General features: G+C 44.6%; 1 protein-coding gene across 2 annotated transcripts in view; it reads right to left on the bottom strand.

The window, feature by feature from the left end:
- The window catches only part of DNAI1 (dynein axonemal intermediate chain 1), a 314,390-nt gene that overhangs the window by 61,960 nt on the left and 234,249 nt on the right, over positions 1 to 18,181 (bottom strand). For both annotated transcript variants that reach the window (XM_001378802.5, XM_056805993.1), the window contains one exon: positions 16,701 to 16,948. In XM_001378802.5, coding sequence (XP_001378839.3) covers positions 16,701 to 16,948 — 248 coding nt within the window. The remainder of the gene's footprint in view (positions 1 to 16,700; positions 16,949 to 18,181) is intronic.

The raw sequence follows: 18,181 nt of genomic DNA, 5'->3' as shown, positions 1-18,181 counted from the left end.
TTAGTAGTGGGGACAGGCTGCCCCAGCATTCTCTTGCCCAACGCCCTTTGTATTTTGGAGTAATGGTGGTTACAGCTATGGAGTCCTCGATGACTGCCATCGAATGACAACCCATAGCTGGGTCCTCATTCGGTGCCTACCACAAGCAGGGTCTGTGAGGGTAGACCAAGAAGGAAGGGCTAATGTATATAATTAAAGCTATTAGTGAAGAAGGGATTATTGAAGGTGTCAGTGAGTCAGCACAATTTCATGCAAAAAAGCAGGGTAGCACAAGATGTTTCTCACATCTTCTGGAAGAGTCTTAATTCTAAAAACTTAAAGAATTAGCAATGGCCAAGTCATTTTATGAAGGAAGGTTAGGCGGGGGAGGGGGAAGGTCAGGAGAGGTTTAGAAGAAGAGGTGAGAGAAGGGGAAGAGGAATGAAAAGGAGAGAAAGGAGAAACTGAATAGGGAGGACCAGAGGTCTGACCCAAAAGGAGTATAAATTATAGAAATGGAGAATTAGCATTGCACTGACTCTGTTCCTGAATGTGGTGCCTATCACATGCAACTATAGCAGCCTAGGAGACATGGCCCCAGAGAGGCAGCAGGAGGTAGTGGATGGGATGTGGCCCAGGAAGACCTGGGTTCAAATCCTGCCTCTTGATACCTACTAGCTATGTGACCATGAGTTGTTACTTAACCTTTCTTCACCTTAGTTTCTTTATTTGTAAAATGGAGAGGTTGAACCCATTGGACTTCTAGGTTCCTTCCTACTCTGAATCTATGATCCTGTGACTGAATAATCTTTAAGGTGCCTTTCAACTCTTTTTTTTTAAACCCTTACCTTCTGTTTTAGAATCAATCCTGTGTATTGGTTCCAAGGCAGAAGAGCTGTCAGGGCTAGGCAAATGGGGTTAAGTGACTTTTCCAGGGTGGCATAGCTAGATAGTGTCTGAGGTCAAATTTGAACTCAGGACCTCTTATTGTTGCTGAGCCTGACTCTCAATCCACTGAGCCACCTAGCCGTACCCTGTGCCTTTCAGTTCTAAATCCCATGAAAACACTCACCTTGAAACACAACAACCAACAAATAGACTGCAACAGTGAGATAGAAAGGGCAGTTGGGAAAACATTAATAAATTTGTTTTTTACCTTCTGTCTTAGAATCAATCCTGATTATTAGTTCCAAGGCAGAAGAGCAATAAGGGCTAGGCAATGGGGGTTAAGTGACTTGCCCAGGGTCACACAACTGGGAAGTGTCTGAGGTCACATTTGAAGCCAGGACCTCCCATCTCTGGGCCTGACTCTCTATCCAGTGAGCCAACCAACTGCCCCCTCGGGAAGACATTCTTAACATAGAAGCATTTTCCATTTGGACTGACACATTTCAGGACAGCTATGACCCTAGTTTGTTTGCTCAGGAGAATTGGGAAAAGGTTGTATTATACCTGCAGGAAGTGTGAAGTTAGGTCCTGGGGTGAAGAAACTGCTTTATATCTCTATTTAAAATCCTTGCTGTGCCCTGTTTAAATGTATCTGCTTTTTCTTTTCTTTTTTTAAAGAGTTATGTACTATGTAATGGGACGCAGGCTCTTTAAAAGGGGACAGGCGGTGCCAGAGGCCAGGCTGTTAAAGTTGCAGGGGAGCTGCTAAAAGAAGTGTTTAATGAGCAAGCTTAGGCACAGAATGGAAATTTTATTTCACAGAACACTTAGCAGCTAGATACCTGATTGGGGGGGGGGGAGGTGCAGGGAGCTTGGAGGAACTGAGAAGCTGGCTGGCTGGGGAAATGCAGTGGGTCAGAAGCAGTAAGTTCAGGAGAGGCTCATGAAAAAGGATTGGATCACAACGCTATGTGACTGCTCCTTTATCATCTCTGTCATGAAGAAGCAGCGAAAGGAATCACAGAGCACAGGGCCGGGACCAGGTTCCAATGCTAGGAGGCCAAATAAAGCCGTCTCTCTCATTAGTTTAACAGCTTAAGCAGGATGAATAGCTGTATGGTTGTGAGAAAGGAAGATCAAAGGCTGGAAGGAAGCCCTTGGCAAAGGTTTCCTATTAGAAATGGGCCAAAAGTACCAGAGCCATGATGAGGCTCCGTCCCCAGGGCCTAACTCCTGCTTTAAAGGCTCAGGATGAATCCAAAAGATGCATTCTTAATCTTGAAGGGGAAAGCAGGGTTAGATTAAGCAGTGGTAAAAAATCACCACCAATTGGTGAGGAAGGGACGGAATCTTGTGTCAACTATTGCAGGATCGGAATGAATAATTGTGGTTGTTATGGTTAGCTCTCTGTAACAGAGTTGTATTCTTGTTCTTCAGAACTTAGAGGGTAGAAAAATGTGTCTTTTCCTCCCAGTTAAAAGCATTTTCCTGAAACCTAGCATGCCTGGACCAAGAGACCAAAGCTTCAAAGTCTCATCATAAATGTGGTAGCGGCCACCCGAATGAGAGGCTGAGAGTTTAGGAGGAAATTGAAACTGCTGGAGTCCTGGCCTTTCACACCTAAATCTGCTGCAGCTTGTGGCATGGAACTGAAGCTCCGAGTTTATCCAAAGCAGCTTCAACCTTGGGGAAATCTCTCACAATCTCTGTCTCTTTCTCTCTCTGTCTGCCTCAATTTCTCTCTCTGAATCTCCATCTCTCTCTTGTGGGAGAGGCTTTTATTCCCACCCAGAAATAGCTTCAATCTTGGCAGAATCTCTTTCTCTCCTGTCATTTCTCCTCTCCTCTCTCCTCTCCTCTCCTCTCCTCTCCTCTCCTCTCCTCTCCTCTCCTCTCCTCTCCTCTCCTCTCTTCATCTCTTCCCCCCTCTCTTCTTCCTCTCTTTTCTTTCTCCCTTTCCTTTTCCTTCCTTCCCATTCCTTCCTTTCCTTCTTTCCATTCATCCATCTATCTATCTTAGAATCAATACTATGTACAGGTTCTAAGTTGGAAGAGCAGTAAAGGCTAGACAATGGGGGTTAATTGCCCAGGGTCACACAGCTAGGAAATCTCTGAGGTCACATTTGAATCCAGGACTTCCTATCTCCAGGCCTGGTTCTCTATCCACTAACTGGGCCACCTAGCTGCCCCCACAGCTCATTTTCTAGGACTTTTAAAAAAAGTTCTTTCAGTTCTCATTAAAGCACATAGTCTCTATAAAGAGAAAAGTCCTTGGGGGTCTTGAAAGAGTCAACTTCTTATCTCCTTCTTGGGATCTATACAGTTACCTCTTGACCCACAGTAATACCCTGGCTGGGTCTCTAGAAAAGGGGAAAGAGCTCAATATTGCTGAAGAGACAAGCAAGATTTCCTCTAACCTTTCTAAGGAACTATATAGCCTTCCTGATGTGGTTAGGGATCCCAAAAAGAAGAAATAAATTCAGGGTTGATAGAGACATACATGGTCCACATAATCCTCAGTGCTAGTTAAAAGCAAAAGTCCAAGTTTATTGCACCATACTGTGGTTTTGTCCCTTGGCTCTGGCTTCTGCTTTGTCCTGCAGCTCCTCTGCTTGGTCCAAGAACACAGTATTGTCCAGAAAGTGCTCCTCTTCCCTCTAGGAGGTTTGGTCCAGGAACTCCTAAATGGTGATGTGGGTGAGTCCCTACATGGATATTCAGGTTTCTTCTTTCCTCTCAGGGCTCTATGCACCATCCTTCTGTTCTCTGTCCTCTGTGTCTTCCTCGAATAGGTCTCTGTTCTCTCCTTTAAAGGTTAAGTTCAAGGCACAGCTCATGTGTATGTGCCTTCATTCAATCAGTCACCTTCAAAAGTGGCATTAATGTGTGTTTCTACTTTAATGGTGTTTCTTTTATAGATATTTGTTTGCAACATTAATGGTGTTTATACTGTGTGTACAGGGAAACCTTCTCAATGTGGGAATGAAGGTAGCAATGAGGAATTAAGACCATGCCTGGACACACAATCCCTGCACTAGAATTAAAATGTGTTCCAGGTAGTTCAGAGTTCATTCAGAGCCTTTGGGGGCCCTGCTTGGCAGAGGTTTCCCCTGCATCAGATTCCAACCAAGTCTTCTGCCCTCAGATTTTGAACCTGCTAGTAAATGGAGTGTCAAAGAGAGCTTCTGGGTTCTAAGTCGTTCAGTTTGGGGTCCCATACCTCACTCATCCAAGAGAAAGAAGATGAGGGTCTGAGGACACCTGGAGGGGAGATAAGGAGCCTTCTGAGTCTTCACTAGGGCCAGAACTGATGGGAGCTGAGAGTAGAGGGCCGTCCCCTCTCCCTTTGGTGTAGGAGAAAATTTAGTTAATATCTCTGTCACATTATCTCCCCTCTGAGAATACCACAAGTATCAGATACCCTGCTTCGTGTGGTGTGATTTAGACAGATAGATTCAGGTATGGCTCCACGTGAAGGTACGTGGTCACCTACAGTATGTGGCTTGAAGTGAGGAGCTCTGATCAGGTTAGCCTGAGAAAGTGCCTGAAAGTCCATCATTAGAGCTTTATTCCTTTGCGTTATACATTAACCCTTTCTGGTTCTTTTAGGATGTAAATTCTACTAACATTTTGGGAAGGGAAAACCATCCATTTTTTAAAAAATCCTAACCTTCTGTCTTAGAATCAATACTAAGTATTGGTCCCATGGCAGAAGAGTGAGATGGCCTAGCCCAGCATTGGCAAAGACGTGGCACATGTGCATAGCTGGCACTCAGGGAGTTGCTCCCTCTTCCCAGTGCAGGAGGACCTTTTTTGCATGACCCATCCCTCTATCCAGTCACCCAAAGCAAGCATTCTCTCCTTCAACTGTCTCTGGTAATCTGAGGGCTCACAGACAGCTTGAATTTGCCCTCTGGGCACTTGAACTGGGAAAAGATTCACCAAGGAGGGTAGCACTGAGTGTAAGTGACTTGCCCAGGGTCATCTAGCTAAGAAGTGGCATAGGTCAGATTTGAACCCAGGACCTCCCATCTCTAGACCTGACTGTCAATCCACTGAACCATCTAGTTGCCCCCTCATCCAATTTTAATACTTAAACATGAATAAATATATCAGTAAATCAATCAATCAATCAATAAGCAGTTATTTTAAACACCTCATGTGCTGGGGATATAAAGGCAAATTTGAAATAGTCCCTGCCCTCAAGGAGTTTACATTCTAAAAGTGTAGACAATATGTGGATAAATAAGGATATACAAAATATAATACATACCAGGTAAATACAGGGGAATTTGGGTGGAGGGGACTAGCACTTGGGGGACTATCAGGAAACGCTTCATGTAGATAGTGGTGCTTCAGTTAAGTCTTGAAGCAATTAAGGAACTTGAAGAGGCAGACTGACGAGGCAACATATTTCAGGCACAGGGCACAGTTAGTGCAAAGACATGGACATGGGAGGTGGGAGAAGAAGCACTGTGTGAGCTACAGCAAGAAAGCCACTCCGCGTGGGTCTTTGAGTGCAGGGAAAGGAGTGACATATAATATTGGAAGGCTAAATAGAAGCCAAACGGAAGAGTTTACAGTTGATCCTAGAGTATATAATAAGAGGCCACTGGAATTTACCAAGCAGGAGGGGGTGACATGGTCAGACTTTTTTTTTCCTTTGGGACAATCACTCTAGCATCTCTGTGGAAGATGAGTAAAAGGGAGGAGAGACTTAAGGCAGAGAGACCAAATAGAATGCCACTGCAATTTTCTAGGCAAGAGAGTGAATAGGCCTGAACTAAAGTGGTACTTGTATGAGCAAGGAGATGGGGATGGAGTGAGAGACACTGTAGAGGGGGCCATGACAAAATCTGGCAACTGTTTATCTCTCGGGAATGAGGGGTAGCAGAGTTGGGGATAATTCTCAGGTTTAGCACCTAGGTGAGTAGAATAATGGGTGATTCTCCCTTAAGAGAGAAGAAAGTTCAACAAAAGAGTTAATTAATTTTGTTTGGGATGTAACAAGTTTGATATGTCTATAGAACATCTAGTTTGAAATGTCTAAAAGGCAGATGTAGACAGGTAATTGGAGCTCAGAAGAGAAAGCAGGTTGGAAGTCATCTGCATAGAGATAATTAAACCCTTTGGGATCTGGCTAGTCACCAAATAAGAGGGAGAAAAGAGAACAGTGGCCCTGAATGGAGAACATTCACAGTTAGGGGGACTGATAAGGATGATGAAACAGTAAAGGAAACTGAGGAATGGACAATCAAGAGAAGGTGTGGAGAAAGGGAGTTCACTCACTCAGGAGCTTCCTCTCCTAATTTAATCATAGGTCTAGTGATCCCAAGCCCCTATTCTTGGTCGTAAAAGAGAGGCTATAATACTGATAATTTTAGAGTCTGGTATTCAGTCATTTTCCAGTGATTTTCAACTCCTCATGAACTCATTTGGGGTTTTCTTAGCAAAGAGTGGTTTGCCACTTCCATCTTCAGCTTATTTTATAGATGAGGAAACTGAAGCAAATAGGGTTAAGCGACTTGCCCAGGGTCACACAGCTAAGTATCTGAGGCCAGATTTGAACTCAGGAAGATGAGTCTTCCTGACTCCTTGCCCCTACACTCTATCCATTGAGCCGTTATAGTCTGGTAGGGAGGCTCTAATGAGGGTTACTTAAGCAAGGGTGTGTTTGAATGCAGTAAGGAATAAGTTAGTAGATTGAAAGATTAGAGAAATTTGATTATCTAGTAGAGATGATCTAATATTAGAGATATCAGATTATATGGGGATAGATGGAAGATTAGAGAAATGGGAGCAATCTTCTGGAGAAGAGAAGATGAGACTGAGGGTATATGTAGGAGTTGGCTTGGTGAAAAGGGTCACCTCTTCAACAGAGATTCATGTAAAGGAAGAGTGAAGAGGGGAGAACATCACAGTGAATGGTCTCTGTTTTCTCAGTAAATTATGAGGCAAGTTCTTCAACTGAAATGATTGGGAGAGCTGGTAGTGTGGGAGGTTTGAGGAGAGAAGAGAAGGTTTGCAACAGCCTCTGAGGGGAGAGAAAGTGAATCAATCAGAGAGGTCTAAAAGGAATGTCTTCTAAGGAACCAGTTGAGATTTAGAAAGGATTTTTTCTGATAGAAGAAAGGAACAGTAGGAAAGTTCAGAGAATTGTGGAGAAGAGAAGTAGATCTGTGAAGGTGCAAAACATTAAGAATAAAGGCTTAAAGGGATTCGTAAGACCAGTACATTGATGCAATCATAGCCCATGCCAGCCTTATTTTCAAAATTCCTTTGGACAATGGCCCAGAGAGAGAGAGTACAACCCAAGAGGGCTTTCCAAACAAAATCTGGGCAGTAGGCAGAATCTAAAAGTTGGAACTATGTTCCTGAGGTGACCCAGACCTTCAATTCTCTGTCAAAAAAAATTCTCAGGGCCAAGGCCTATGAAGGTGGGGTGCTAGAGAGCTGACTTGGGGTGTCCCTTCTCCTTAGGCGAAGGTCATTGTTTTACAAAGGGTGAGATCACCTCTGTGCTTGGGCCTCTTGGTTATGCATTTCAGGACCAATGAAGGCTCAGTCATGTAGTGCCAAGTGAAGAAGGTTAGATCCACATATCCCAGGGGTTCAAATCTATTCTGAGTATGAGTCCATAGGGACCACCGATACCAAACACAGAAAAATGTTTCTAACAATGACATGCTCTGTTTCTGTGCCAAGGGATCCTAGGATGTGAGTGGGAACTCTAATCAGTTTAAGCCCTTGGGATATGTTTTGAGAGAGAGAAAATATCCCATGCTTCAAAGTAGACTCAACTCTTTAAGTGACTAAGAGTGAATGGCATGGGTGATAATGAATGAACTGAAGTCTCCATCAATGGGAGGATTAGGGGTGCTCCTTAGACACTTCTCGTAAAGCTGATGTGCAGAGAAGGCAAGACCAGAACTCAAAGCTAAGCTTTTAAACAGAGACTGACTATGTTTTGTGGCTTCATTTTGGAGTCTGATTATAAATTGATGAGGAAGGAGAAGAAATCAGTATGGAAAAATGGGAGAATTTCTCACTTCTGGCCAACAAGAGAACCTGGGCAATGTCATCATCATCACCATCACCATCATCACAATACATACCGCTTATATAGTACTTTGTTTGCAAAACCATTGGAATATATTATCTCATTCCTGTGAGATAGGTGTTATTATTATCCCCATTTTTTTCTGGTGCCAAAACTGAGGTGGATAGAAATTAAGGGACATATCTAATGATTCATAAACGAGAAGCAGGATTTGAACTAGGGTCTTCTGGACTTCAAAGCCAGTGGCCTATCTGCTGCCTTTGTAAATCTGAAATCTTGGTAAGGTGACCTAGGGCCTTGGCCAGTGATTTCTTTCTTTGGCATAACCTGAGAAGACTATGTGGCTTTCCTGCCACAGACCTTGTGTCACTGAGAGAACCCTAATCACTAAACTTCACATTAGGCAGTATTCACTTTGCTAGGAGCCCAGGGGGAAGGGATGGTAGCAAGAAGAGCACCCCCCATCCAAAAATGTTTCCCCCAGCTTCATTCTTTGAGCTCTGAGATTTCATGAGAAATTGTTACAGTGATCTGTACAGAAGGCCTTCTTTACTGTGGCTGTTGAACAGGGGTCTCCGACTCCTTAAAATCTTCCAAAGGGGGGACCCTTCACCCATTAAAGTAGAGGACACTGGGAAGGAGAACATCCTACGCTGTTATTAGCTTCTGATGCCTTGGTGGGGATTAGTGAGTCAGTGTGGAAGAATAGGACCCAGAATGCATGCCTGTGTTGGGGCTGGGGTGGGGACCAGTGCAAGGCAGGCGGACAGTGATGCCAAAGACAAATTTTGAAAGGGAGACAACACTGGTCTCTAAATCCCCAATGCAGTTAGCTTTCCCCTTTAATAGGAGTGTGTCTCCCTGGGAAAACAGAGGGAACTCTCTCTCTCTCTCTCTCAAGCATTTGCAGCCTGGACTAGCCAGTGTCCTGGCCTGGCTCCTGGGGGAAAGCCAAGTAAACTTGTTATGTCTTCTCCATGTCGGATTTCTCTTCCTTGGTGATCTGTCATTCGATGCTCTCTACCAGATTTGGAAAACAAGAAGCTAATGGGATACACACAGACTGTAGAGGCAAGGGAGGAATGATGGATGATCGTAGCCTTTTCCAACTAGGCTTCCTTCTCTATGATGTGACTGGCTTTGGCAGCATTGTGCAGTATACTTTAGCACCAGAGTCAGAGTACTTGGGTTTAAGCCCTAGATCTCTGTGACCTTGGGATAGTCACTGTGGGCCTCTTTTGGGCCCCAGTTGTAAAAGGAGAGGGTTGGACTAGGGGACCTCCAAGACCCTATCCAGCTCTAAGATCTATAGACCTATGTCTGCACCCCCTCCCATTGCCGAGGGACGCTGACACTGGTTCTCCTCTAAACTGCCCAGCCCTGAGGTCATACATGACAGGCCCCGTCTGTTCTCAGTTCCTTCTGCCTGTCCCTTTTTGGGGCAGAGCCAGCAGTCTTGGGAATTGGGCCTAGAGTAGAGCTCCTACTTCGGAGCCTGTTTTTTTCCAGAGCCTTTTTCTTCTGGGGTCTTTAAGGTCTTTTGTAGCTCTTATCCCTTTCCTGGGAGTTGTCCAGGCTACTGGTCAAGGGTAGGAGGGAAGGGGATGACCTCAGGGGCTCTAGTTGCAGTCTGTATCCCTTGCTCGGTAGGTCTCTCTGTCTCTGTCTCTCCTCCCCCACGGGTGTATAGTGGTGGCTGGGAAGAGGGTAGGAAATAGGTGATATGTTGCTTCATCTAGCTGGAAGGCAATTTGTTCCAGTTTCCATTAATTAAAAAGGGCACCTTTGTTCAGTGGTTGTGCCAGGCCCAGGCCTCTCAACAGCCTTTTCTTCAGGATCTTGTTCAGGAGCCGTATAATCAGGCAGAAAACCTCATGGGGCTCAAGCTAGGGAGAGGGATGTGAAATGGACCTGTGATTTCACTGGAAACTAACTCCCTCTCTCAGGGCAGGGTGGCACCTGTTCTGGCAGCATTCCAGGAGTTGCCTAGAGCACTGAGAGATTGACTTACCCAAAGCCAATATGTGTTAGAGGCAGGATTTGAACCCAGGTCGTCCTGACTCCAAGGCTAGCTTTCTACCCATTAGGCCATACTGTGGCATAGAGGTGGGATAGTGGTTAGATCAAGCCCAAGTGTGCATAAATTTGGGGTAAGAAGCTCAGAATCCCAGGATCATTTCATCTTGGGGTTTGAAGGGACCTATGTGGCTCTGTAGTCCAAACCACACTCCCCAAAAGAATTCTACACGCTGCCAGTGGTAACAGCTTTTTTTTTAAACCCTTACCTTGTGTCTTAGAATCAATACTATATATTGATTCTAAGGCAGAAGAAGGATAAGGGCTAGGCAATGGGGGTTAAGTGACTTGCCCAGGGTCACACAGCTAGGAAGTGTCCAAGGCCAGATTTGGGATCTCTGGACCTCTTGTCTCTATCCACTGAGCCACCTTGCTATCTCTGGTAATTGAGATTTTGCTTAAAGACATTCACAGGGGAGAATGCTGTTGTCTCAGAAGGTTGCCCACTCTACTTTTGGATTGCTCTAACTGTAAAGCTGGAAGGAAGTTTCCCCTGATAGCAAGCCTAATTTCTCTTATTGCATTTTCCACTCATGATTTCTGCAGGTAGTTTTGACTGCTTGGGTTGAGGTTTTGGGGAATTTGTGGGCAACCTTCTGTGAGGTTTGTAGATTCCAGATTTAAACTCTAGCTTAGCTGGTCTGGAGGCAGTGGGATCTAATGAAATAAATGTTGGGAGAGTCAAAAGAAACAGGCTTTGTTTCCAACTCTGACACTTACTAGTTATATGACCCTAGGAAAGTCATGACGGCTTTCATCCTTAATTTTCTCATCTGTAAAATGGGTATAAAACTAGAACCTACCTCATAAAATTGCTGTAAAAATCTAATGATATACTTTATCTAAAGAGCTTTGCAAACTTTAAGGCATCAGAAATGCTGGCTGTTACATTATTTTTATTCAAACAAAGGGCATGTTTCGACTTCCCTCCTCATGCAAAGTCCTCTCTATCATATTCCTCCCAGGTGCCATGATTTTACTCCTTGAGCATTTCAAATGATGGTGAGCTCATTGTCTTGCCCAGGGGAGTTAGGTCATAATTCTCTCTCCTAATCTCACTTTCTCCATCTGTAAAATGGATACAGACTCCTACCTACTTCACAGGCTATTTTGAGTATGGAGTGAGATCATGAAATGATCTAGGCGTATGAAAGTGCCTTGAAAAGTAAATTCAACCACTAGGCCTGAGACCCAGCTGGGATACACAATTCCCCAGTTCATCCTTTGACCCTTAGATGTAATTGGAGATCTCAGACAATCTCCCTCCACACATGGGAAAGAGAGACATCATTCTCCAACCAGGAAACTCTCTCCTACTCACCTCCTTCTTGGCCTGCTAATCCTTCAAGGCCTGGCGCATTATGGTAGCTGACTCTGCCCTCTCTTCCTTCTAAACTCCTACAGTCTGAGTCACTCATTGGCACCTGACAGACCCAGTTCCCCACTGTTCTCTGCTCCATATATATGCCTTTTTCTCTATTGAGACTGTGAAGGCCCCCCAGCTTAGGGAGCCTGGCCTCTCCTCTATCTTCGCAGATGTCCGGGCCAGCACAGGGATCAGTGCACCAAGAGACTGAGTACAGACTTAGGGGCTGGATTGAAAGGAGAGGAAGATGACCCTTTCGATCCCTCTCACTTCTATCCTCTTAATACCTGAGGGACCTCAGAAACTGGAAATGGTTTAGAGCAAAGCGTCAAGCTTTCCATCCTGCCTTGTGAGCCTGAAATAGCAGAGATGCTCTCAACCTCTGGGAAGCCAAGGGATGCCCCAGGGAGTAGACTCATAACAGAGAAATCCGGGACCTGAAAAGGCCAATGGGACGTCCGGTTCCATCCTGTCAGTCTGTTCCCAGCACAGCTGAAAGCAAGGGCTTTGACTTTTAAGATTCGGAATGCCACCTACTTCGTAGGCTCTCTGGTCATAGGAAGGAGAGGAAGAAAATGAGACTGGGAGGAGAAAATGAAGGCATGAATGAAGGCTGGAAGGCAGGCCATTATTTTCCAATTTGTATGGGATTGAATGACTCGTCTAACTTCCCCTGGTCCACACTATAGGACAAGTGAGCAGAGAGCATGGAAGGAAGGCTCATTAATCTCATTAATGCTCTGGATCTGCCAGGAAGTCCCTTAGGAGCCGGTGGGGAAAGTGAGACGATGCTGTGTGGGGTTTCTTCATTAGCCACAGATACCTTGGGTCAAATCTTGCCATATCAAAAGGACAGTCCTAAATTCTAAACCAATTAAATGCCCTTGACACTCTAAGAGCCCAAGATGAAACTCTGGGCTGCTGGGATGGATGCTGGAAAGGGTCTCTGAGAGTGGCAACTCTGCAGGTCTCCAGGGCGAGAGCTCCCCAACCCGGCAGTGCATGGCAGTAATTACAACATTCTCATTCAGCAAAACCAGCTCTGATCTGGGGAGTGCTTTTGATTCTTCCAGCATTCCTTGGGAGGACAGTAGAATCGGTGAGATCAGAGGAGCATAGAATCTGAGAGCAGGAATGGTCACTACTAACCTCTCTGGCTTCCTTTAAATCCCAATCAAAATCCCACCTTTGACAGGAAGCCTTCCCCAACTCCTCATAATTCTAGGCCCTTTCCTATATTATCTGCTATTTCTCCTATAGATAGCTTGTTTTGTATTTATTTATTTGCATGTTGCCTTAAAGTGTAAGTTCCCTGAGGGCAGGGACTGTTGGCTCATTTTGTATCCTAGCACTTGGTACAGTGTTTGATACATAGTAGGTGTTTAACAAATGTTTATTGATTAATTGATCAATACCAGAATCTTTTCTACAATATTTCTTGCAAATGGGCTTTCTAAACTCTGCTTAGCCATCTCCTGACAGGAAGCTCAGTTACTCATAAGGCAGCTCCTTCCATTTTTGGGACGCTCTAATTATCTGAGTCTTCCGTCATAAATTTAATTCTTTTTTTTATAGGAAAATCCTTCAGACCCCTGAAGATGGTGACTATGCCCTTCCTTTCCCCGCCCCTCTAAACACCAACCTGCAAGTCTTCTCTTTTTCAGGCTACACATTTCTAATTCTATTAATCCAGCCTTCCAGGACGGGGTTTGAAAATGTTTAATAAAGCGCTACTAATAAATAGCTAACATTTATATGGCACATTAAAGTTTGCAAAGCACTTTACATTTATTATCCCATCTTCTCTCATGGTCCTGGTAACTTTCCTCTGGACATGCTTTTGGTAGCAGAAAGAGCCACACAATGTATTTATGGTCAGAAGGACTTGGGAGACTAATCCTGAATCATTTGGGCAGGTCACTTAATTCCTCAGTTCCCCCACCAGAAAACAGGGATTCTACTATTTGTACTGTCTCACAGAACTGCTATGAGGAAAATGCTTAATAAAGCATAACATTTAATAGCTAATATTTTATAGTCCTTTAAGGTTTGCAAGGCACATATTCACTCATTTTAGCCTCCTAGCAATCCTCCAAGGCAGGTGCTATTATCATCATCATCATCATCATCATCATTATTATTCCTATTTTACAGATGAGGAAACTGAGACAGTAGATGTTAAGTGTCTTGCCTTGCCCAGGGTCACACCTGGGCAAGACTCAGGTTTTCCTGACTCCAGGCCTAGCACTCTATCTGCTACTATGTCCCCTAGGTGACTAAAGATGAATAAGAACTACCATTATATAAATATGAGTTCCACTGAGTTTTGTCAGCATTGGTAAGGGTTGGGACGTGAATGTGTAGACAGAAGTGAGTTGCTTTTGTGACTGAAGAAGACTTTTCTAAGATGAGTCTGCCTGAGATTAGGATCTTTACCACCCACCCCCAAGGGGGAAGGAGTTAGCAGTGTTAAGTAAAAGGATCACATAGCTGGTAAGTGTCTGAGGTCAAATTTGAATTCGGGTCTTCCTAATTCCAGGGTTAGCAGTCTATCCCACTGTGTAACCTTGCTGTACCTTGTAACCTTTAGAGTGCTATATAAATGCAGATTTATTTAGTTTTTTTAATTACTAGATAAGAGATGGTGGATCCAGACATGGTAAAAGTAAAAACCTATCAGGGAATGGAGGAGCAGTAGCCCTGCTACTTCCACACTGGCCAAAAGACTGGTTAAATGGAACAGGCATTCACCAGAGAGAAAGTCTACTTCATTATCTGGGCATCCTTAAAACCCCAGAGCTCCCTTCTCCTGGTGAGGTCATTCCCCTTCCTTGATTTCCCCATCTCACTCAAACCCACAGAGGTCAAGCTCAGTCCTGTCCCCTAGTCTGCCTCTTGGTTCAAAGCTGCCTGAGGACACACACACAAAGAGGGAAAATGGGCTTTGGCTGCCCACAGTACCCAGGTCCTTTGCTCACAGTTGGACCAGGAGGCAGGAGATCTGGGCCCTAGTCCTTTCTCTGGTACTTACTGATAGCTTATTTCATTCTAGTCTTAAAGGATATACAAATGGAAAGGACTGCAGACACCTCTCAGTCCACTCTTTTCATTTCTAGATAAAGAAACTGAGGTCCAGAGAGGTGAGGGATTTGTCCAGGGTCAGCGGAACTGAGATTTCAACTTGAGTCCTCTGACTGAATCCATCGCTCTGAGCTCTGGTAAAAGATGTACCTGGCAGCCTGAACTCCATTAAATAAGCAAAATGTTTTAGAGGAGCTATTTTATGGGAACTCTCAAGAACAAGATTTATCTATCAGGGGAAATTTGTGGCTTAGTATAAACATACATTTGATCAAATAATGAAAATAGCCTCAGTAATAATCCTAAAGATCACACAAATAGTAAAACACAGAGCCAGTTTTCGAACCCAGGTCCCCTGATTCCAAATATGTTTTTCCCTAAGGTATCAGACTCTTTCCTTCCTTCCTTCCCCCTTACTCACTTCCCTCCTCCCCTCTCCCAACCCTTTCCATTCCATTCCCCATGGTTTCTTGTCCAATGAGGATGATTCCTTGAGGGAGAAAGGGTGACCCAGTTTTAAAAAGTCCTCTTCCTCCTTCTGCCCCATAACAGGAGCACCCACTGCCCTCTGCTTCCTAGGCAGCCCCTGAGAAAGAAAAGGCCTAGCTGGAGTATCCTAAGGGCCTGGGGAAAATGAAGAAAAACTGCAATGGTTACTGGAAAGTATCCCTTATTATAAGTCACTAGATAAGGTTAATTTAGCTAATGTTTCTCTAAAGGTTTTGCATGAGAGGTTATGTTAAGAAGTTAAATTCTTTTCAGTTTGATGACCATGAGATGATGAAATATGGCTCTATGAGATATGTGTAAGGGAGGAGGGATATGATTTCCCTGACCCAACTCAGTAGATATAGTCACAAAAAATAGTCGCACAGATGAGGTAATGAGGTGTTAACACCTTTATGAGGTGCAAACACCTCTCTGATTGAGGCAGAGAAGGGAACAAAGGGATTGACTGAGCAAACAAATTAGCCACTCCTGTGGGTGTTTTAAATAACTAAACCTTGAAGAGTTCCAGGGAGTTTCAATCCTGAATGAGTTATGGAATAAGACCTAGGGGGAAGTGGGGTAGGGAAGAAAGGAGATTTCTCTACCCCCTCCCCTCTAACAGCTGTGAGGACCAGCAGCTACTTGCCCAGAGGAACACAATTCAACCAGTAGTTTGAAAGTTTCTGGTTTGAGAGAGTCCAAGGAGAGACAAACACAGATACAGAAAAGTGGTCCCTTGAGGGAAGGAGCAGTCTTGAGGAATGGACCTCTGGCAGCAGAGAAGAGAGCTGGGGATGGATTTGAGAGAGTTAGCCCTGGAAATTGGGGGTTGAATTGTGGAGTGGAGGACCTCCTTAGGAACCCGGATGAGCCATCCACAGAGCAGGGACATCACATCCAATGGGAACAGTGCGAGGGTTCCATAAAGAAAGAAAAAGATCTTTAGGTTCTGCAGTCCCAGGAGGTGAGAGGTGCCTTCGATACCTGTATATCTTATATATGTAGCTAATTTCCATTGAACTCCAACACTGATCTCCTCTTTCCCATAAACGCTGACTGTACATACAGCAGTGCCACATCTGATTTTGTGCAGGGGATGGAGGGGGGCAGTTGTACTTGTTTTCTTTTGCTGAGAGTTAATTGTGTCTATTGACTTGATGCATATTGATGAGGATCATGAATTATAACCCTCTGGGAGCCCAACCCCAGGTATGAGTATAAGTAAATTAAGGGAGTATCCCAGCAGGGAGGTGCTATATCTATAACCCTTGTTCTAGAACAGCTGGTTTTGGGGAAGCCATGAATGAACCTGCTTTTCTACAAGGCATACCTGACAAAAGAGGCTAGGCCCAGGCTAAAAAGATGGAAGCTACCAGGAATCCCTGGGGCTTGATTCAATGGTCCCTCAAGAAGTCTCCTGACTTTGTTGCAAGAAAATCAAGAGAAAATTCACATAGGATGCTGAGATCATTAGCTCACATTGAAGAATGGAGAAACTCTGGTTCCTCTGGGTAGAAGTCATTAAAACCAAATGGAGAGGAAGGAATATTTTGCAATGAGTTATATCAACACGGTCAGCAGCTGTGTAGCCATTATGACCCAGAAGATGTTCTCCGGGTGATCCCCTTGAGTCTCCTAAGGGCTGTGGGGAAAGGGAGAGAGCTCCCAAGGTCCCCAAGGTCAAGTCTGCAGGTCGGCCTGGCCTTTAGGGGACTCCTTTACTTCTTTCCGCTCCCTCCCTCTGGCTGTCCTCACACTTACCTGCCACACAGGCTCTGAGTGCTTCCCTAATTTAGCTGAACTCCGGTAGGACGGCTGTGTGTGGGGCTTCTTCAGGTTGTAGATAGCCACATTGCCATCATAGTAGCCCACGGCCACCAGGTAGGGATGCTCCACGTGCATGTCCAGGCACATAATGCCACACTCGCTGCTGAAGATGTACTCTGGGAAGCTGGGGTTCTTCAGGGTGTACAAAAGCAGCATGCCCCGGTTTTGCTTCATGAAGTCATCTAGATCAAGAAAAGAGGATTTATGAATGGATGGAAGGAGTGAGCGACTATAGACCGTAGGGATGGAGAACCGGACTCTGGACCTCTAGTGTCGCTTCTGCCGAGCCCCTCTCTCTGCCCTGCAGGAAACCACTTCCCTCTTTCCTAGGCAAACTGGGAAAAGGAGATGAGTGTGGCCTGTCTGCCTCACAGGGCTGGAATAAAATAATGGAAATGAAAATACCTTGAGAAGTTAAAGGTGCCTGCGTATTGGGCATCACTGAGGCTCATCTTTAACCCCATAAGCCACTGCAAAGAGCCCACCAGACACAGAACTCTGGGTCTGGGAGTGTGTGTGTGTGTGTGTGTGTGTGTGTGTGTGTGTGTGTGTGTGTGTGTGTGTGTGTGTTTAGGGGGTTCTAGTGTTCTGCTTTGAGAAGGTGAATCTCAGATCAGATTGTATGATTTATATGCCTATAGGTTAGCCCTGACCTATTAACCCTGCAGTCCCAGTGGCTTGTGGCTTTAAATTAATTTGGGGGTATTAATACTCATTCCCATTTTTCATGTTTAGTGCATTTACTACCAGAAAAAACACTAGAGAAAATATTTCTTTCAGACAAAACCTTGGTCTGTAATCGAGTTTCCTTTTCTTTGTGAGTCCTCAGCACTCTGAAGATTCAGAGGGGGATATCATTGGTCAGACCAGCCAAGGAGAGCCACAAAGTCTGGGCCAGCTTCGAATCAAAAGCAGAAAGTCCTTTTTGTCCTCAGCAGACACATGTGGCAGTCGCCCAATTTTAGAGAGTTTCTAATCTAGCTGAGGGGAATGGACATGTATACAAATAACCACAACACAAAGCAGGATGTAATAAGTGATATGAGAGTGGTACAAAGTGCTTCCTGAGTACTAAAGCAGGAATAATCACATCTGTTGAGGGTAGGGAGCTCGGGGGAAGGGGAAGCCAGAACCAGGGATTTCACTGAGGAGCTTAAATTAGGGCTAGGTCTTTAATGGGGCCAGATTAGGGCAGGTGAATTTGAATTCAGGCGTGATAGGTAGACCTCTGATTCTGGAGTCAGGATGGATCAGAGTTCAAATGTAGTCTCAGACACTTACCATGTGACCCTTAATTGCTATTTGTCTCAGTTTCCTCATCTGTAAAAGGGAGATAATAGCACCTCCCTCCCAGGGTTTTTGTATAGGATAAATGGCATAATATCTGTAAAGTGCTATATAATTAATGCTATTAT

The sequence above is a fragment of the Monodelphis domestica genome, chromosome 7, assembly GCF_027887165.1.
Source record: "Monodelphis domestica isolate mMonDom1 chromosome 7, mMonDom1.pri, whole genome shotgun sequence".
Lineage (NCBI taxonomy): Eukaryota > Metazoa > Chordata > Mammalia > Didelphimorphia > Didelphidae > Monodelphis > Monodelphis domestica.
Note: the sequence above shows the minus strand (reverse complement) of the source record. Positions and strands in the feature narration are given on the sequence as shown.